The sequence below is a fragment of the Punica granatum genome, chromosome 3, assembly GCF_007655135.1.
Source record: "Punica granatum isolate Tunisia-2019 chromosome 3, ASM765513v2, whole genome shotgun sequence".
Taxonomy (NCBI): Eukaryota; Viridiplantae; Streptophyta; class Magnoliopsida; order Myrtales; family Lythraceae; genus Punica; species Punica granatum.
The window spans coordinates 29147910-29170448 of record NC_045129.1 but is presented as its reverse complement, the minus strand read 5'-3'; the positions used below and the strand labels follow the sequence as shown (position 1 = coordinate 29170448).

The following is a 22539-nucleotide window of genomic DNA, read 5'->3' as shown; positions in this document are numbered from 1 at the left end:
CCTTCCGTCAGAATGTCGTCAAAAAATGGATGGAAAAATCTGATATGGCATTCAACAATTGATGTGGCATTGTTGATTGTTTTCTTTTATTTTTTTTATTATTTCCTATTTTTTTTAGCTTAAAAAAAATATTTCCTATAGTCCCCTCACTTTTAAGTTAGAGACGGAAAAAATTTCCTCCTCTCGGTGCATCTTCCTCAACGCTGTTGCTCTCGGAGAAATTACAGCGACAACAATTGGCGAGTCTACGCCGAGAGCATCAGCGATTGAGGAAGACGCGCCGGGAGGAAGAAGTTTTTCCCGCCTTCGACTAAAAAGTGAGAAAACTATAGGAAATATTTTTTTAAGCCAGACATAAATAAGGAATAATAAAAAAATGGAAGAAAATAATCAAACAATACCACATCAGCTGTTGAATGCCAAATCGGATTTTTCCATTCATTTTTGGACGGCATTTTGATGGAAGGTCGAATTTGATGTATACATAATCTCTCAAAGTTCAATTTGATGTAAAAAAATTTTTGAGGTCGGATTTGATGTACACTTAATCTTTCAAAATTCAATTTGATAAACGAATAAAAACTTAATCTCTCAAGGTTCAATTTGATAAACGAATAAAAACTTGCTTTTAACACCAAAAAAAATGAATTGTCCTTCTCCCTTACTCAAAAAAAAAATGAATTGTCCTTCTCAATATTCCCAAAATAATAATTTTTTTAGATGTGAAACTTGATATTTGAAAGCTCAATTGAGTCTAGACTAATCCAGTCGAGTCGGGTCGGTCCACGAAAAAGTAATGCTCTTCCATTATGGATTTTATGCATTTACAATGACTCGAACTCGAGACTTTCATTAATTGGAACAAGTGTTGAACCGCTTGAACCAATCCATATTGGTCCAAAATAATAATTTTTGACAATATAGTAAAGCTAAGGAAGCATCTACTTAGCTTGTCACTCGGGATGAGATTATTCGAGTAACTTCCTCTTTTACTATATATGATTCTAGGTCCCATTTTGCCAATAAAATCAATTATTTCACATTTCATTTTCCAACGGTTTAGTCCCAATAATATCTCGAACAGCTCCATGTGCATGAAACATCGGCGTTGGATTATGTGACCACTAGGAGTAGCCATCAACCTATCCTAAAACTGGTCCCAAAAATACAGACCACAAATAAAATCTATTGGAGTTATTGTGAGATATAAGGACGACATCAATAATTGTCATGGGAACACGATGTCGAAAGGGTCTAAATTTTCTATCATTTTATTTTGGATTAATGACCAAAAAAAAATATGAACTTTGGTCCTTTTTTTTAAATTTTGACACAAATTTTATTTTCTGGTAAAAAAATATATTAATTTTGATTTTCTTCTCACGTAAGGCATATGTGTCGGTTTCCATTCATTTAGTTGACGTGGCGAAAAACGTTGCCTATATGGCAAATGGTGTTACGCCACGTGAGCAAATATAATTTTAAAAGAATTAAGAAAAGAAAAAAGAGAAAGGCTTTGATCGGAGAAAGGGTGGGGGGTCCTAGCCAGCCACTGCCCCCTCAATTCGGGTACCCAGTGACCCGCCTTTCCCTTTTTAAAATTTTTATTATTATTTTTACTGATGGAGCGTGACACTGTTTGCCACATAGATATTATTTTTCTCCACGTCAGCAAAATGTATGGAAAGTTGCATAGATGCCTAACATGATAAAAAAATCAAAGTTCGTGCATTTTTTTGCCAAAAATAAAATTTATGTCAAAATTGAAAAAGAGACTAAACTTCATACTTTTTTGAGTTATTAACCCTTTTATTTGTGAAATGATCTCATGATTAATTTAATTCACATGAGTATGACTACTACAAACGATGAGCTTGAGTTTTTGAATTGAAGATGTGCCCAATAGATTATAATCTTAACGGAAATTTTACATTATATTTGATGAAAGAATGTTATCGTCCGACTTGACCACAAAGATGATTCCTATGGAAGCAAGAACTCCGAAGGATTGAAGAGGTGCAAGAAGTTGCCAAGAGATGGGGGGGCTTTTGCTCTACTTGCTGGGGATTACACTGGCCCTTATCCAAGTTAGGGCGCTTGAGAAGAAATGGGGAGATTTGATGGAGAAGAAATGAGGGACAAAAAAGCCGTGATTGGTTCTTAAAGTGTCAAACGACCAGCACGTCTAACTGCATTAAGCTGTTAACCGTTGTGGTAAGAAACACTCAATGTTCGGTGCTCTTGCTATTTGAAGATGGTGATGATTGAAATACATTCCTCAACGTCACTATTTAACTATTCTACTAGTCTTGAACAACTTATAGACGGGCTTAGGATTAGTCTTTGGAGCAAATACTTCTGTTCATGCTTCTGGTTGTTCACTGCTGCTCGCTCTCTATTATCAGTGCATCTCTACCGGTTGTGGTGCTCTCGCTTTGGGTTTGTATTGTATTGTGATTGTTATCGATTATTATACTATGTACTTTAATTTAGTGTGTTTCTCCGAGCGAATGAGAAATTGAGATGCAGGTTTTTATTTTTTATTTTTTTTCAATTAACTATGAATTTATGCATGTCTTGCGGAGCAGATCAGGTATGACCCTCACAGGGCAGGCCCGGGTATACATGACCTTGACGTGCCAGGTCACAGGCCAGGTCGGGCCTGAGGCCTGAGGGCACAGGCTAGATCCAGACATTTTAAATACCCACCCTGACTTGGCCATTGTCATTTTTAAGGGAGTAAATTGATAAATTGGTTCTCCAGAAATACATGTTACATCAAATCTAATTTTAAGAAATTTTTTACATTAAATTGAACTTTGAAAGATTAAGTATACATCAAATCTGATTTCAAGAAATTTTATATATCAAGTTGAACCTTGAGAGATTAAGTGTATATCAAATCCGACTTCAAATATTTGTTTATATCAGATTAAACATTAAAAGATTAAGTGTATATCAAATTGAACCTTGAGATATTAAATGTACATCAAATCTGACCTCAAGAAAATTTTTACATCAAATTGAACCTTGAGAGATTAAATGTACCTCAAATTCGACCTTCCGTCAGAATGTCGTCAAAAAATGGATGGAAAAATCTGATATGGCATTCAACAATTGATGTGGCATTGTTGATTGTTTTCTTTTATTTTTTTTATTATTTCCTATTTTTTTTTAGCTTAAAAAAAGTATTTCCTATAGTCCCCTCACTTTTAAGTTAGAGAGGGAAAAAATTTCCTCCTCTCGGTGCATCTTCCTCAACGCTGTTGCTCTCGGAGAAATTACAGCGACAACAATTGGCGAGTCTACGCCGAGAGCATTAGCGATTGAGGAAGACGCGCCGGGAGGAAGAAGTTTTTCCCGCCTTCGACTAAAAAGTGAGAAAACTATAGGAAATATTTTTTTAAGCCAGACATAAATAAGGAATAATAAAAAAATGGAAGAAAATAATCAAACAATACCACATCAGCTGTTGAATGCCAAATCGGATTTTTCCATTCATTTTTGGACGGCATTTTGATGGAAGGTCGAATTTGATGTACACTTAATCTTTCAAAATTCAATTTGATGTAAAAAATTTTTTGAGGTCGAATTTGATGTACACTTAATCTCGCAAGGTTCAATTTAATGTACACTTAATCTTTCAATGTTCAATTTGATGTAAAAAATTTCTTGATGTCGGATTTGATGTACATTTAATCTTTCAAGGTTCAATTTGATATACACTTAATCTTTCAAGGTTCATTTTGATGTAAAAAATTTCTTGAGGTCGGATTTAATGTACACTTAATCTCTCAAGGTTCAATTTGATATAAAAAATTTTTTGAGATCGGATTTAATGTAATATACAACTGAGAAAATGATTATGATTAAGGAAAAATTCTTAAATTCAGTGACTAAATATTTATGCTGCGTTTGGTTTCATAGTAGAATTTTAAAATCAGATTTTGATTTTGAAAAAGAGTGGTATAAATGGGACTCACAATTTGATTTTGTATGAATTATTTTGTTTTGTTGTGGAAAAAAGTGGTATAAATGGGACTCACTCTTTGAATTTGTATGAATTATTTTGTTTTGTTGTGGGTAGAATTAAGTTAGAATTGTGATTTTAAAATTTCATCCACAAACCAAACAAGCCCTTAATTGGATAGTGCGGAACTACAAAAGCTCAAGCGGGGGCAATTGCCCCCCTCCCCTGACTTTTCCAATTTCATATATGAATTTGTAAAATCTTCACTTCTGCCCCTAAAAAAGCAACAACCCCCCTTGAAGTATTTTATTATTTGACTTTTGCCTTAATTTTTTTTATATGTCCTATTAATATTTCTATGGAAAATATTTTTCTTGTTATACAAAATATTATTCTTCAAATATAAAAATATTTCGTACAAGGCATTAGTCAAGAAAGAATTGTCTTATGACTAAGAGGATGATAGTGAGGACTTTTCAATATATATAGAGAGGACTTTTCAAACACTGCCCCATGTCGAGAACGAGGTTCACTCTCATCCAATAATAGTAAGTGTTATTGTTCGTTAATAATTTGCTCAAATGGCATGGACCCAATACTTCATCCCCTTCCTCACCTCAAGTGTTCAATCATCAGTACTCTCAACTCGTCGTTCTTCGTCTTCCTTACCTTCCTTGGCCTGATCGGATCTTCATCAGGAGCCGCATCCCCATCCCCGTCGTATTACTATAACCTATGCGCCCCGTTTCTATGTGGGGGCATCAATTTCACCTTCCCCTTCTCTGACTCAACCGCGTTCGGTTCCAGTCCCATCGACTGCGGCCTGCCCAAGTACCAGATCTCCTGCGACACCAACTCCGGCCCCAGCCTCGAGGTCTCTACCGGCCGGTTCTACCGGCTCAAGACTTTCTTCCCAGACCCGGACGACAGGGTCATCACCGTGACCGACACTCAGCTCATCAGTGATCTGAGAGCCGGCTCGTGCGAGTCGCTCCAAAACCTTACGATAAGGGTTGCGAATCTCAGCCTTCCCCAGGGGAATGTAAACTTAACCTTCTTCCGCTGCTCCAATGAGTCATCGCCCCCTCCTGACTTTCTCGATAAGGTTAGGCGCGCCTCCGAACTTCTCTGATATAATTTAATTAACTGTACAACTTCTCTGGACGTTGGGGTGAGATTTGACATTTAATCCTAATCTTTCATGCTTTTTCGAGATGCTCCCTTTTCTTTTGTGATTCTTCAGTCAAGCCCTCCATAGTTATAATCATGCATTGTTCCTCTGCACCTCCTCAACTCTCCTAACAGGTGGTGGTTAATAAGAGCTGCAGAGAAGGCGGAGAGGTCTACCTAATGGTGAACATCACAAGGCTGGGCCAAAGCGTGGTAGCAGCCCCTGAGGGATGCAAACTCGTGGGGTTGCCAGTTTCCGTTAATTACACAGTCCGCCAGCTGCTGAATACAAGTAGTACTAATACTAGCAGCGAGCAATGGGAGCAGCTATTGACTGTGCTGAGCAACGGGTTCCAGCTCGTATGGTCGCAGCAGGAGGAGTGCCAGATTTGTGTGTCGAAAGGGGGACGGTGCGGCTACGAGTTGGGGAAGGTTGTCTGCCTCTGTGAGGACGGCTGTGGGTAAGTTCCAAACTTCCACTAGTTTTGCAAGGTCATAGCGCCATCATATTAAAGTTGATTATATGATCTGTTAAGATTTTTTATTTATTTTTTTATAAGTCCATTAAATAAGTTATATTCAACAAAATCCTTCATCTTTTCTGATTACAAATGAGACCTGTAAATCTAATATAATTATAAGGAAATAGAAATCTAAACAAAGATGTACAAATAGTCCAATTGATGATAATCAAACTCGAATTCTATTGATTCATAGGCGATGGCATATGTAACACACTGAGCCCCATTTCACTAGAATTCTTAAATTTAATTACAGGATGGTCGAGTAAATTATTTAAACTGTAGTTGATTATATTACTATTTAAGGTAAATTTTTATGCGAATCAAATCTATGAATTTTTCAAATGTATTGCTCTAGTTAAAAGTGACTGAGTGTCTAGTATTCTCTTATAAAGAGCACTAGAGGGGAAAGAAAAAGCTCACGCGGCTGTAGCAGGTAATTTTACGAAGAAACTAGTTATATTATCTGTGCGTTGCACAAGTTATTGTATAATAGATATTATTATTTAGAATAATTATTTCCAGTAATAGATGAAAAGAATGTAAGATATAGTAAAGAGTAATGAAAATATTCCTATATACCATTTCTTATTGTAATTATCTACGTTTTGGAGCAAAAATATTCTAATTAAAAATAATAAAGATTTCAATATTAATTCTAATTTCAAATATTTATCTTAACATTTTTTTGTTAAAAATTAAAGTAAGCTAATTATTTTTTTTGCCACATAGCAAGTTAATTATCATAATAACATTTTGAAACTATTATTTCAATTGATATGCACATCATAAATAGATTGACACATATGAAGTCTAGTAATTAGAGTAAAACTTCATTTCGCTCATCTTTTTAAACAATATCTATGAGATTCTTATTTTTAAAATTTTATTTTTTCTTTTTATATGAGTTGAAGCTCATAGCACTATATCATAATATTTTTCATTTATAAGACCATAATTTTTTTGAAAATTATATTTTTTATTTATGAGCTTAAAACATTTATATGTCATTTTTATAATAATTATTCTGAATTTGAATAATATATTGGCTTATTAATACCATAAAATATTTTTAATAATTAACGTAAAGTTTCATATGATAATTAGATGATAAAATTAGACTAATTTTGCATAGTTGAATATATATTTTGCAACAAACAATCCCAATTAGTAAGCATTATATTATATATTTACATCATTATGATAAGTTCATATATATTTACTTCATTACTCATTTTTTAAATATGCAAATTTTGTGACATCCTTGTTTAATTATTTATATTATCATAAGTTCATAAATAATAATAACAATTTTAATCTTATAATAGAAATTAGGTTAACATCCAATTAAATAATTGAATTTCACATGATTAAATCGACTCTCTTAATTTTTTTTTAAAATTTTGCTAACTAACGAGAGATCATTTATTAAAATAAGAATCAATTTTTGTTATATGACTATAAGTTCGTAGAACTAGTGATTTGTTATCATTTTTTTGGGGAATTTTTATATGAAAATCTAATTCATTTTTGAGGTCCTCTCTTTGTATTATAAGCGAATTCTTCTTTTTAAAATAATTATGTAAAAATAATTTACTTCTTAAAAATCATAAATATAACAAAAAATAGTTTAAAATATCACACAATAATCTTTCAATAATAACATTCGATGAAATTTGACTAATTAACTTATTCAGTATTCTTTTAATTGGGTTAATTTATAAAAAATCATGAACTTTCGCCTTTTTTTCCAAATCTATCATGATTTTTTTCCCCCACATCTAGCATCAACTTGCCAACATTAGTCCAACTGTAACATCCGTTCCCAAGTCCGTCAATTTTTTCAAGGTGGCAAGATAACGGCAATGATGTGCTAATGGAATTCAACATGGTAGTTCCTGCCATATCTCTCTCCTCCACAGCCTACAAACTAGCAGTCATGGCTACTCCCTCTCCTTCCAGTCACTTCCATCACCATCTTCCCCATTCACATTCTTCTTTTCTTCTTCTTCTTCCTTTTATGCTCGTCCTCTGTTCTTCACGCATCCCCCCACCCATCTCCCATCCTCATTCACATCACCATCACTTCCTACGATACGGGTAGTGGAGTCATCATCCATCTTCCAACTCGCAAAGTTGAGACTCTCCCTATGCCCGAAAGGCAGCTTCACCTCCAACTTCTATTTCCTGCACACTCCGCTCGCCTTATCAAACACCCAATTCCAATCAAACACGAAAAACACACCAAGAATCAACATTTTCTTATAGAACCCCCACATAAAATCAATCAATGAAACAGAGGGAGAGAGGAGGGGGGCCGATCTGATTGGGGGCTCCCCCACCAACTCTCAACCCTTAGCTGATTGAAAAACAGGAGGAGAGGGGAGGGGGGGTCGACCTGGCTATTTGGGTCTTTTTAAAAAAGTGAGTGGGACTACAAGTCTACATGTCGTTTTATTGGAGCTTAAAAATCATTAGTCACGTCACCTGCCGTTACCTTGCCACGTCAAAAAAATTGACGGACTAGAGGATGGATGTAGATTTGAACTAATTTCGGTTAGTTTCTGCTAGATTTAGGGAAAACAATTTCCGCTAGATTTGGAAAAAATGTGGAAGTTCATGCTTTTTGATGAAATTAACCCTTTTAATTTCTCTTAAAAATCTTATTAATACAATTTTAACTCAATTTCATATATTTTAATTTCTTACCAATTCTAGGTGAGGTTAGAAAAGTGCAAACAACCTAGGGCTCCAAGAAGCCGAAATCACGCCATTTAGCAAGCCTCAACGCCATTCCTCGGCAAATGCTCAAGTATGAGCTCCGTTTTAATTCCCCAGGCCCTAAACTATTAATACTATTGATTCTCTATAATTACCTCGGATCGCATCTGAGCAACCTTTTCCTGATGTGCAGGATCCTCATAAGAGCCAAGCATAGAGCATATTAGGCCAGTTCCTGATATTGAAGAACTACTTAAGATCTTAAATTAGCCATGAACGAGAAAGCTTAGAAGATCATTGAGAGAGAAATGTATTGGAGATGTTTCTTCTCTTGCCTTCGATTGATCCATTAAAATGGAGGAGCTACCTTTATATAGGCAAAGCTCAAAGGAACAAGACAATTTGATATTTTCAATTGGCAGACAAATGTGGCTAACATTTATAGCCCGTTATTATGATTGAGGCCAATTTAACACAACTTAACATATTATTGGCCTGACATAACGGCCGACATTTATTAAAAATAGCCTAATAAAACAATCTTCAAACAGTCGGTGGAGATAATGGCGAATCTCCATTATTTGCGAAATGGCTCATGAAATAGTGACATGTTGGGATTAGAGTCGCTGTCCAAAGAGTACCACCACGATTTTTTCCGTGGCCACTATTCTTTGAGAACCACATCTAGAGCCTGATTGAGTTCTTCCTCAGTCAGACTTTTCCACCAGTCTTCATCATCAGGCAGTGTTGGCTGAGGCTAGTTGGTAGGGTCCCGCAAATAATTATTGCAAGAACTTGGTCCTGATTTGTCTTCATGCGGGATTGGATCTTGAGCCATTATGTCTACTGGCGAGTTCTGGTCCAGTTGCATGAAAGCTTTTGGATCTGGTGAGTTTGGATCTCGGGAGTCTAATGGGGGGATTGGGTTGTCCCTGCCATGGTTCTTAGAATCATGATTCGAATCGTAAAATCGTACGATTCTACGATTCAAGGGAGGTCATGCAATTTCGATACAATGGGCCGAATCGGAAACTGTAGAATCGCATCTGAATCGGGCCGTGAATCGCGGAATTGCGGAATCGGGTCGATTCTACGATTCTGGATTCAGCCCAGACTAGGGCGAAGGGCAGGCCTGATTCGGGCCCTTGGGCGAAGGCGAGGCCAGAGTGGGCCGAAGCCCAGCCCATTGGCCTTGAGCCCGACAACCTTTTTTTTTTTTCCCCTCTCTTCTCCCCTCCTTTCCCTTTCTTCTCCAGTGCTCCTACTTTCTCCCGAGTCCTGACAGTCTAGACATTTCTATGCCCTAATCCACCGGACCTCCGACTCTCCACCAAGCTTCAACAATTTCTTTAAATTCTTCGTGCCGGGTTCTCTTGTTCGGTTGTTCCGACTTCCGACTCCGACGAGCTTGAAGCTCCGGCTGCTCCGCAGATCCCAATTCCATCACCCATTTGTGACATCAGTCGAACGTTGCAATTTACTGGTATTCTCTCTCTTTCTCCCTTCCTCTCTCTTCTTCTCCTTTCTGCTCTGTTCTCTTTGCTGCTTAAATCGCTGGCTTAATTGCCTATTTGATCAATTTTTACTCTTAAAACCACACTGCTGCCGCTGCCGTTCGGGCACGCCTCCTACGCTTACCACTCACCTACGCTCTTGTAGCATGCCCCGTTCGGGCGATACGACTTTCGTAATACGCGAAGCAGCGCTGAGATACGGCTTCAATACGACTTTCCTATTTTTTGATCTTCCATTTACAGCACCCAACGTGTTTGTTGAAATGCCTAACTTATGTTCAGGAGTTTTCTTTTGTTTCTGAACTTTGGTTTGCAATACGAGGAAAGTAAAATATTATTCCGCATTGAATGATTACATCAATGGTCTCTCTGAATATTTGCTAATTAGAACAACCACTTCCGTTCGTCCATTTTATACAGCAAGGAATGCATTCATTTTTAATGACCATTATTATTACTAAAAGAATTAATTAAATCAAATTAATGGCCTACACTTCTAACGGTAAGTAATTAAATTAAATCATGTTTCAATGAGTTAAATTCAAGAATTCAATTTGACCATTAAATTGAATAACGGTAATTCGAATTAAACACAAATAATTAGGGGCATTCTATGTTATGACTTAATATTGTTAACTGTTTATTTTGAGAGTTTGAATTATGATTTGGACTTTGAATTTCGATAATTTGTAATGATATTTTGTGTTTTTATGATTTTTTGTTGGTTTGTTGATTTTTGATCCTTTTTTAAATATAAGGAATCAAGGATTGATTTTTTTTTCTCATGAAAGTATAATACATATATATATATATATACTTTTTTTAATTATAGGTAGAATCTTACGATTCACATACGATTCTACGATTCACGATTCTATGACTCTCGACCGATTCTAGGTAGAATCGCGATTCTGAAAACCTTGGTCCCTGCTGTAGTTTTCAAGAGCCCGTTAGATGATAAGCTTGGTTAGCAAGTAATCTCATGGATAGTCCTAAGGGACTTGGACGATAGCGGGTGGCCAAATAACCCGAGGGATTAATCCATTCCTATTCAACCTAACAAGCAAGCCTTGTTCATCAACATGTCCGAGGCCAAGGTGTTTTCAAAGTTTGACCTAAAAGCTGGGTTCTGCCAATTAGGAATTCATCTCGAAGACAGACCCAAGACTAGGTTCCGCATCTTGAATGTCCATTACCAGTAGAAGGTCATGCCTTTTGGTCTTAAAATAGCTCCATTGCTATTCCATATAGCTATTTATCGTATCTTCAGTCTTGTTTGTTTAACCCAACGAAATAGGTCCATGTTCACCTATTCCAATAGTTCTCGGACTTAGTATCCAATTATGGTATCATGCTCTCCAAGAAAAAGATGGTCATTGGCCAGAATGAGATCGAGTTCCTTGGAATGAAGCTTATAAATGGCCAGTACCAACCAGAGCCTTATGTGGCCCAGGAGTTGCTAAAGTTCCCCAAGGATTACGCACTAAGAAGTAAATTCAACAGTTTTTTGAACCAGTGAATTACCTTAGGGATTTCCTTCCTAAGATCGTACGACTCACTCGACCACTTGAAAAAATGCTAAAGAATGACGCCTCAACATGGGGGCTAACTCAAACTAAGGCAGTAAAAGGGCTCAAAACTCAATTGCAGTCCCTACCTCCACTCCAGATCCCTTCTACAGGAAAAAGGATACTCCAGGCAGATGCAAATGATAAATACTAGGGTGTCGTCTTATTAGAAGAACTTCATGGTAGACGCTACATCTGTGGATATAGGAGTGGCAGGTTCAAACCGTCGAAACAACACTTTTAAGGAAATCCTAGCGGTTATGAATGAGATAAAGAAATTCGAGTTCCATTTGATCGGGCACAAGTTCATAGTCGACATGGATATGTCCTCTTTTCTTAAGTTGATCCAATTCAAGCAAAAATAAGTGCCTCAACCTCAACTTCTTAGATAGGCCAAATGGTTCTCTAAGTTTGAGTTTGATGTGCATATAAAGGGAAGGCATGATACTTTCGCTGATTTCTTGTCAAGGAAGGAGCAAGAACAGATAGGGCAGTCATCATAAGTCTTGCCTGTCATCTGCATGTTCACAACCCTGCGGGCTAAAACCAAGCTGCAGGAGCATACCTGGAGGTCAGGATCACCTGGAAAGTTTAGGGATGACATTTCCCCTGAAGTCTCAAACTTAGTTAGGACAAGACATTCCTAGTCAAGGCCAAGAGCTTCATCTAGGAATATCAGTATAGGATCTTTCGGCACCATAGAGGTCTCACCCTCAAACTTTCAGAATGCATCCTCAGTACCCATTCATCCATCCATTCTGGCACTCATGCAGCTTCCCATATCCTGAGGACATAAAATGGTTGTTTTGGTATTTATGTCATAGTTATACCATTGAGATTCAATTTCATCTACAATTGATGCTCAATTTCCTCAGCTGCAGTCTCTTAGAAAGGGAAACACTTAGCTATCCTACTGAAAACAGGAACTCAGATACCCATTTCATCCAATTCCTAGAATGGTTTCGATCAATTCTTCAATGGAAAGAGCTCTTTGAGTAGGAAGCAAGAAGTGTGCCCTCTCAACCTTAGCTGCACAAACATGCCATCATTCTGTTTAAGCAGCCATAAAGTATAGTTCCAAGGCGTGGAAGAATACCTCGAGTACAGGGAGAACCTGTAGGGTTCTAACGAACCTATTCCTCTAAGGTGTGGAGAACCTTCACCAAAGACATCCTAGACCTCGAGGACCAATACCGAGAATTCCAGAGGATGATCTGTGAAGGGAATGGAGTAATCCCTTGGGTTATTTGGCCACCCGCTACCATGCAAGTCCCTTGGGAGTATCGATGAGATTACTTGCTAACCAGACTTATCATCCAACGGGCCCTTGAAGACTACAACAAGGACATGAACTTGCCAATAGACACAACGGCTCAACAACCAGTCCCCCTTGAAGACCAAGAAGGACCAAGCTCTTACAATAATTATCTGCGGGACCCTGTTAACTTGCCTCCACCAACACTCCTGATGATGAAAACTGGTGGAAAAGTCTGATTGAGGAAGAACTCAATCAGGCTCTTGATGTGGTTCCCGAAGAATAGAGGCCATGGAATAAACCATAGTGGTACTCTTCGGACAGCGACTCTGATCCCAACTCGTCACCATCTCATAAGTCATTTCGCAAATAGTAGAGATTCGCCATTATCTCAACTAGTTGTTTTAAGTTTGTTTCATCAGGTTATTAGTAATAAGTGTCAGCCATTATGTCAGGCTATTAATATGTTAAGATGTGTTAGGTTGGCCTCAGTCATAATAACGGGCCATAGATGTTGGCCACGTTTGTCGGTCAATTGTAAATATCAAATCGTCTTGTTCTACATAATTTCGCCTATTTAAAGACAGCTCCTCCATTGTAATGAATCAATCGAAGACAAGAGAAAAAACATGTCAAATACATTCTCTTTCAATGATTTTCTATGTTTTCTCATTCTGGGCTAAGGGTTTAGGATTCTAAGTAGTTCTTCAATACTAGGAGTTGACCTAAGTATGCTATGTTTTTTTTTTCGCTGAATAAAAGGCTAGGTCGAGTTACTAGCCCGCTATGTCTGCCCCAACTAAGGGAACCTAACCACCACGGAATGTTCATTTCACCATAGCTCACTGAGACTTTAGTCCAACTTGATCACCGTAGCCCTACCAACACACTAGTGAATTAAATCCAAGGCCCACTGGATCAAGCATTATGGGCAGGCCACCGCCATCCCATAATACACCCACATAGTGGTGAGCTCTACGTCCTCAGTGAGGTTCGAACTCGTGATGTTCAAGTGGAGCGCTTGATGCTTAACCACTAGACCACCGTGCTGGTGGTGACCTAAGCATGCTACGTGCTTGCCTTTTATGAGTATCTTGCATATCAAAAAACATTGCTCAGATGCGATCCAAGGTAATTCTAGTGAATTAGTAGTATTGACAGTTTAGGGCCTGAGGAGTTGAAACGGAGCTCGTGCTTAAGCATTTGTTGAGAAATGGCGTTGAGGCTCGCTAAAGGGCATGGCTTCGGCTTCTTCAAGCCCTAGGTTGTTAATCTTATTGCACTTCTCAAGCCTCTCCTAAAATTAGCATAAATTTATGATTTAGTCATATATATGATCAATTAATTGCTTTTCAATATAAGTTATATAATAATATCCAATTAAATATTATTATTATTATATAATTATAAATTGGACATTTTAACTCAACTATGATACTATTTAATGCATAACGGAGTCACATTTATTATGCACCTAAACTAATTTATTATTCATCCAAATTAATTTTACTTGTATATAAATATAAATAGATTATAAATTCAATTTCAAAACCCCATTGTCACTTTTGAAATTTTTTATATCTAAAATTTGTAACTCCTACTGCTATGATATAGATGCATAGATACCATATACCTCCCTATTTGAGCCGCCAAGTTTTACTTTTCTTTTCGAAATGTCTTGCTCTTTCTCTTAGTAAAAGTAAATATCATATATTTTTGTCTCTTTGCAGCACAAGTATCCTCCGTGAGAAGATTGATCCTTTCCATCTTAAATATTATACGCTTAGGAAAGCAACGTCGCAATACATTTCAAGTTTTGATAGTATTAGGAAAATTATGGTTCGTTTGGTTTTCCAGTGTGATTTTAAAATCATAATTTTAACCTAATTCTACCCACAATAAAATAAAATAACTCATACAAAGTCAAAGAGTGGGTCCCATTTATACCACTATTTTTCAACAACAAAATAAAATAATTCATACAAAATTAAAGAGTGGGTTTCATTTATACCACACTTTTTCAAAATCAAAATCTGATTTTAAAATCCTACTTTGAAACCAAATGTAGCATTAATATCTTATTATTCTCATTTTTTATTTTTATATTAAGTATACATTCCAATATAATCTGAACTAAATTTTGAAAAAGTAGCATTGTTTCGATATTTTCCTGATTATAATATATATATTTATATAGCATTAAAGAAAGGCGGCAGAGTCAAGTTTATACTCTTTCGGCTGAAATTAACGGAGAGTCTTTATTGAGATATAAACATGCTTTGAAACTTAGAAATTTTCAATGCATTTAGATATAACGTGAGAAAATACCAATTAAATTACAATAAGTGAATGAGTGTTAATCACTAATTTTGTTATTTAATTGTAACGAATTTATTGGTTCTTACTTGTGACATTATTGTGAGTTATGATTATTTAAGATTTGCATGTACATTATTATATTGAAAGTGTAAAATTATCTCAAACCTAATTTTCTCATTCTAATCATTTTACACCTAAAATTTGCAAGTCTTAAATATGCACAATAGAGACTGACATTTCTGGACCATTTAATTTGCTTTATGTAGTTGACATAAATCCTAATTCCTTCACCCGGATAGGATGACCTTTATGGTAAAAGGATATATATATTTTCCTTAATTAGCATAAATCTGTAACGTCATCCAACGACTTGACAGCAACTCGACCGAAGCAAATGGAGTCACACTAACATTGTGGCGTGCAAATCGGTGTTACTTATCCTGGAAATTACACAGATATTGCCTCTATTTACATCAAGGATCAATCGGCATGGACAACTCATGAAAGCGGGATATATGTGGGCATTGGGCAGATTTTTGAAATATCCATTCGACCTCGCTATGAAATGTAAAAGATTCTTGAAAAATATCAACTAAAAATATTTTCAAATAGAAGCTAGAATCTAAAGATCCAAAAGCCCCAGTGTTGGACCAGCCGGTAGCATGTCGATTGTGGTGATCATCATTTTCCTAGTGCTGATCTGATATGAAATCGCTATATGTGCGGAATTATTCATATCTCTTAAATGAACGTGCAGGCAGAAGAAGTCCAGTAAGCGACCAATTATCATTGGTATGTATTCTTGTACTGATGTTGGATTGGCTAAAGTTAGAACAAAGTATATTCCTTCGTTTATACAGCACACAATAAAATGAGGCTCCGGTGGATTCCATGTGTTTTGACTCCCTCCTTTTGCAAAGCAAGTCAGGTTGCGATTTATGCGACCAATATCAATCTCATTGAGCTGTTTCCTGTTTGCAGGTATTGCATCGGGAAGTTCTTCTCTGTTGGTCATCATAGCGTTGTATCTGCTCATATACAAGAAAGTTCCATTAGTTCCAAGGAAGTCGTACTTTGCCAAAGAGCAGCCCTCGAAAGAGAGAGTAGATGCAGAGAACTTCATTAGAACTTATCGGTCGACCCTGTTAACTGGTTACTCATACAGGGACTTAAAGAAGATGGCGAATGGCTTCAAGGAGAAACTTGGGGAAGGAGGCTATGGCAACGTCTACAAGGGGAAACTATTGGATGGGCGTGTTGTTGCTGTCAAAGTGCTTGATAAGTCCGGTAGTGAAGGTCAGGACTTTATTAATGAGGTTGCCACTATAGGTAGGATCCACCATCTCAACATCATTAATTTGTTTGGGTTTTGCTTGCAAGGACCCAAGCAAGCTCTTGTGTATGAGTACATGCCCAATGGGTCTCTTGCGGACTTACTAGGCAAGAAAGGGGCAAGCCTTCAACTGGGAATGGAGAAATTACTCGAGATTGCCATAGGGGTCGCTCATGGAATAGCATACTTGCATGGAGGTTGTGAGTCCCGGATCTTGCATCTCGATATAAAGCCCCAAAATATATTGCTCGACCAGAACCTCATCCCTAAGATCTCTGACTTCGGCCTGGCAAAGATTTATTCTCGTCACAGAAGTGCCATCACGGTGACTGGCCCGAGGGGGACTTATGGATTTATTGCTCCCGAGATATTCATGCGGAACCTTGGGAACCCTTCTCACAAGTCTGACGTCTACAGCTTTGGCATGCTACTATTGGAGATGGCTGGGGCGAGAACTAGCCAAGCAGAGATAAAGGCAAATGCATCATCTAGCGAATCTTATTTCCCAGAGTGGATCTACGATAGACTCAACCAAGAGAAAATCAATACCGAGTGTTCTGATTCCCTGGTGGAGGAGAACAGTTTAGTATCGAGGAAGATGTTAATGGTCGGTATCTGGTGCATTCAAGTGAATCCTAGAGACCGACCATCGATGCCATTGGTGCTGGAGATGTTAAGTGGTAGTGTTGAAGACATAAAAATGCCCCCGAGGCCATGCTTTTTTTCCCCTCCGCGCATTCAGTTAGAGGAATTGCATTCTTTAAATGTAGAAAGCAGCAGTTCATTGCCTCTCCGACTAGAGAGTTTCGAGTCACATTGTGCGTGATGAAAATATGGAGTTCGAATCAATTCAAGTAGGAATTTCCTTATCTCAAACTGTCAGCTTAGTTAATGGATGTTGGGTTGATCCGCTCTATATGGAGGAGAGCAAGCCTGTGTATTCAGATCGTCAACATCATCCATAATGAAGATTACGGAGATATTTGGCTGGACCTCCGAATTGGACCATGAGATAAGTCCGATTTGTTAGCCTGCATGTCTCTGAGATCGCCTAGCGACCAAGTAAGAAAACTAGAAGAGAAATTTTTTTGTAATTATTTAATTTTTGAACTCTTAGTCAGGCATGACATTTTATATAATCATGGAAAAGAGAATAAACTAGAGCTCATCTAAAAAAATATTTAAGAGGAACTCGAAGAGCATAGAGTTGCCCCTCGTAATAATATCCTGTTTTCTTCATTATGGCAGGATTTGTATACATATAAATTTATGTGATTTTTGTTAAGTCTTAATAAAGCTCGAATAATAATTTTCTCATTTTCTTCATTATGGCAGGATTTGTATTCATATAAATTTATGTGATTTTTGTTAAGTCTTAATAAAGCTTGAATAATAATTTTTTCATTTTCTTCATTATGGCAGGATTTGTATACAAACAAATTTATGTGATTTTTGTTAAGTCTTAATAAAGCTTGACTAATTTTCTTTTCTCAACTACGAAGGAGGCCCAAGGCCTAATATAACGAAAAAAAAATCATAAATAACTAATACTCTAGGTCAAGAGACAAGGACATGAGCCACAGTGTTACACCTTCTTTTTTATCTTAAATAATAAATTTTTATTTTTATGGATAAACATACTTGCCTTTATATGTCCAAATTCTACTAGATAGTTTCCCTTACTCGGTTATATAAAATTATATGGACATTTCAGATGTTGATTCATAAGAGTAACGCTGGATCTTGATCCCAAATATATATATATATATATATATATGTATGTATATATGTGCATATATATGGATATTTCACACAATTATATTTTCCCTTTACCGTGCTTCCTTTAATTATTTAGATTATCTTTTGTGTATTCAATCTCTCATCCAAGAAAAACTCAGAGAGTGAGGGAAATAAATTTGGAGTGATTCATAATTTTATTTCTAAGAAATTTATTCTTATTTAATAAAACATTCCAATAAATTAGCCCTTGATTGGTCATTTTGATTTTACTAGAATAAATTCCAAACTGATTTTATATCTCTTTTGGAAAATGGCCAAGTGTTCCTTCTTTTTTTTTTTTTTTTTTTTCTTTTTTCATTTCTTTGCCAATAAGTTTAAAACTGGTCGGATTAAGACAATCTTTTTTTTTTCACTCTCTTTCCGGCTGTATCGGCTCTGCTCTGTCGTTGGCTATCTTTTGCAACCCATCGAAGCTCCGGTGACTACCCACCAAGGTTAGGACCAGCAGACAAGGCTCGGCTCTTCCTCGACCTCCCTGTTTCCGTCAAGCTTCACCTCTCTCCTCGGCGCGTCAGCCACTCGACCTCCTACTCAAATCCAGCAGTTCGTTCCTTATCGCCCTCAACCCCGAGACCTCGTCACAACAACTGACCTAAGCCTCAGCTCATCTGCTTAGCACTCTCGATGAAATCGGGCCATACACCTCCGAACCACTGCCACTAGCTCCTCTGCCTCCTAGTGGGTCTGCTTCCCGATCGAGCACTCCGTCACCCTGAGCAGTATCGTTTTCAGCTCAGGGCAAAACTAAGTGAGGGCTAGATGAACTTCCTCCTCCCTAACTTAGTTGTTCATGCTTGGGTTAACTTGACTTGTATGAGGATTCTTTGTTGGATTCGCTCATGTTGCGCTTGATTTTACTGATTAACGTCATGTTTGTTGTATGGGCCGAGTCGAATGATGCTTTCCTCGTACAATTTCGGATGGTTTCACGTGATTTTGATGACTCAAGATTATGTTTGAGGCACGTAGCTGAGTTGGTTGATGGTGTTTTAATCGATTTGAGTGTGTTTGGTTTGACGGGAATATGCTTATATAGTGGGCGGAATTGCATGATAATTGGAGAATCGCGATTGCTTGATTTTTACGAATGAATAACATGGGAGAATGGCTCAGAAATGGGACAGCCATTCGAGTGACTTCAGGTCAAATTATGGCGCTTGTTTGGTTGGTTATCGTTTGTCTTGAATTTCTCGACTTTGGAGCATGAACTATGATACTATGTACGTCTAAAGAGTGTCTTCGCATGCTGGTCATTGATGAATAAGGACCTTGGATGTTTGTTTTGGTTACCATTACTTAATGGAACAAGTCTTTCTCATGTCTAGACGCCTTAGGGCCACTCTTCCTTGCCCTTTATGTTGTTCCGATCTTGTTTTAGGTCGATTTATGATACTTTTGATCTCTGGTCAGATGTAGTTTGGAGGCGTTGACTCATTTTGGTCTTCCATATGGGGTAATAAGGCCCTCTTAGTATTCATAAACCCTTAAGCCACCCTTTCTTGCGGCTAGTGGTGGTTGTGTGATGAGATTGATAAATATGTCATGACTTCTTGACTTTATTGAATTGTTTGTACTCTGGTTCTCGTTCCATCTCCTCGTCTTTCTTTCTTGTATTTCCTGCATGTCATAATGAGTAAGAGAAGAAAGGAAGAGGCTCGAGAAGATATAAGACCCACTCGCGAGGTTACTAAGTGATGCGGCAGAAGAAGTGGTAAATTGGTACCTTGAGAAAAATAAGTTCTGACAGGTCTGTCTCAAGGAAAACGGTCTCTGGGGCACAACCCACAACCTTTGACTATGAAAAGACGAGATTTAGGTCGAATTTCATCGTTTAGGGCCTCAAACGGGCAATTTTATGTTATTTAGACATTTTTATAATTTTTAGGAATAGTTTATTTAAGAGAATATTTTATTTCTTTCGTTATAATTTCATTTTTTTTCTATTTAAACGATGTAAGCCCTAGAGTTAAAAATATTTTTTTTTGAAAGAGCACAGTAGCTCCAAAACTTTATTGATAATGCAAAAAATACTGTCTTTAGCCATAGGGCTTACATCGTTTAAATAGGGAAAAAAACGAAATTATAACGAATGAAATAAAATATTATTTAAAATAAACTATTCTTAAAAATTGCAAAAACGTCCAAATAACATAAAATTGCCTGTTTGAGACCATAAACGATAGAATTCGGCTTAAATCTTGTCTTTTCACAGTCGAAGGTCGTGAGTTGTGCTCCGGATGCCGTTTCCCTTGAGACAGATCCATCGGAACTTATTTTTCTCGATGTACCGATTTGCCACTTCTTATGCCGCATCATTAGAAAAAAAACTATCTTTAGTCCTAGGGTTTACATTGCATAAATATATATATATATAAAAATTATAATAAAGGAAATAAAATATTCTATAAAATAAACTATTCCTAAAAATTGTAAAAACGCTCAAATAACATAAAATTGCATGTTTGAGGCCCTAAATGATGAAATTCGGTTTAAATCTCGTCTTTTCACCGCCAAATGCTCTGAGCCGTGCTCCGGAGGCTGTTTCCCTTTAGACAGACCTTTCATAACCTATTTTTTTCAGTAGAGGACCAATGATGCGGTAGAAGAAGTAGAAAATCGGTACTTTAAGAAAAATAGGTTCTGACAAGTCTGTCTCAAGGGAAACGGCCTCTGCGACACAACCCACAGCCTTTGACTGTGAAAAGATGAGATGTAGGCCGAATTTCATCGTTTAGGGACTCAAACATGCAATTTTATGTTATTTGAACGTTTTTGTAATTTTTAGGAATAGTTTATTTAAGAGAATATTTTATTTCTTTCGTTATAATTTCATTTTTTTCTATTTAAACGATATAAGCCCTAGGGCTAAAAATAGTTTTTTTTCGAAAGAGCACAGTAGCTCTAAAACTTTATTGATAATGCAAAAAACATTGTCTTTAGCCATAGAGCTTACATCGTTTAAATAGAGAAAAAAAACGAAATTATAACGAAGGAAATAAAATATTATTTAAAATAAACTATTCTTAAAAATTGCAAAAGTGTCCAAATAACATAAAATTACCTGTTTGAGGCCATAAACGATAGAATTCGGCTTAAATCTTGTCTTTTCACAGTCAAAGGCCGTGAGTTGTGCTCCGGATGCTATTTCCCTTTAGACAAATCCATCATAACCTATTTTTCTCGATGTACCAATTTGCCACTTTTTATGTCGCATCATTAGAAAAAAAACTATCTTTAGTCCTAGAGTTTACATTGCTTAAATATATATATAAAAAAAATGAAATTATAACAAAAGAAATAAAATATTCTATAAAATAAACTATTCCTAAAAATTGTAAAAACGCCCAAATAACATAAAATTGCATGTTTGAGGCCCTAAACGATGGAATTCGGTCTAAATCTCGTCTTTTCACAGCCAAATGCTCTGAGCCGTGCTCCGGAGGCCGTTTCCCTTTAGACAGACCCGTCATAATCTATTTTTTTCAGTAGAGGACCAATGATGCGGCAGAAGAAGTGGCAAATCGGTACCTCGAGAAAAATATGCTCTGACAAGTCTAGGGAAATGGCCTCCAAAGCACAACTCACAGCTTTTGGCTGTGAAAAGACGAGATTTAGGCTGAATTTCATCGTTTATGGCCTCAAACAGGCAATTTTATATTAGAGAAAAATGCACTTTGCCCCCCGACCTACGATGAGAGTTTGGGTTTACACCCCGACCTTCAAATTTTTACAGAATACCTCCTGACCTTACCGGAAAATAAGCAAGATGCCCCCTCAATCAATTTTCGATTAAAATTCCGGCAAAAAAAGGGTAAAATTGTCTCCCTAAAATAATAAATTGGAAAAAGAAAAAAGAAAAAAGAAAGCAGCTCAGCGATTGGAATTAGGGCATCATCTCCTCCAACCCCCCGCGCCTTCTCCAACCCAGCGTCGATTCCTCCAACCCACGCTTTCTCTAACCCAGCGTCCATTCCTCCAACCCGCGCCTGCACCATCTTCGGCGGTAGCGAGCCATCCTTCTCGTCGACGAGAAAAGGAAGACTGCAGAGTCGACTGTCTCCACGAACCCATCCCGTGCGACCCATCTCCCCGCGAGCTCCCCTAGCAGCCACGACGACCCATCTCCCTGCACGGCCAAACTTCGGTGGGTGTCTACCTTAATTGGCCCATTTCTTTGCTGAATTTATCCTATTCCCCCTGCACCCCCTCCCCTTCAATCTGCAATTTGATGTAATCGTTATGCAATTCAATGTCAAATTGCTGTTACAATTATCTTGCTTGATGGGTAGGTGTTGATCCTGCGATTTTGGTAGTTTCTTTCTACGTTAAACTAACTGTGAAGGTAGCTCTGCAAGTTATTCCGTTCAG

General features: G+C 37.2%; 1 protein-coding gene and 1 long non-coding RNA gene across 3 annotated transcripts; both read left to right on the top strand.

Moving 5' to 3' along the window:
- The first annotated feature begins 4476 nt into the window (after positions 1 to 4476).
- On the top strand, positions 4477 to 17697 carry LOC116200277 (LEAF RUST 10 DISEASE-RESISTANCE LOCUS RECEPTOR-LIKE PROTEIN KINASE-like 2.1). Of its 2 annotated transcripts, XM_031531114.1 has the most exons (5): positions 4477 to 5075; positions 5276 to 5601; positions 15796 to 15830; positions 16020 to 16334; positions 16419 to 17697. In XM_031531114.1, exons 1-5 carry the CDS (start codon positions 4557 to 4559, stop codon positions 17195 to 17197), a joined length of 1974 nt encoding a protein of 657 aa, XP_031386974.1. In that variant the 5' UTR covers positions 4477 to 4556; the 3' UTR covers positions 17198 to 17697. The 2 variants fall into 2 exon arrangements, with proteins under 2 accessions (XP_031386974.1, XP_031386973.1); XM_031531113.1 differs by having other exon boundaries at positions 4478 to 5075; positions 16020 to 17697.
- Positions 5608 to 8837, top strand: LOC116200278. The gene is made up of 3 exons (XR_004155706.1): positions 5608 to 6097; positions 8380 to 8473; positions 8576 to 8837. It is a non-coding gene; the product is annotated as an uncharacterized LOC116200278 (long non-coding RNA).
- Positions 17698 to 22539: the final 4842 nt, after the last annotated feature.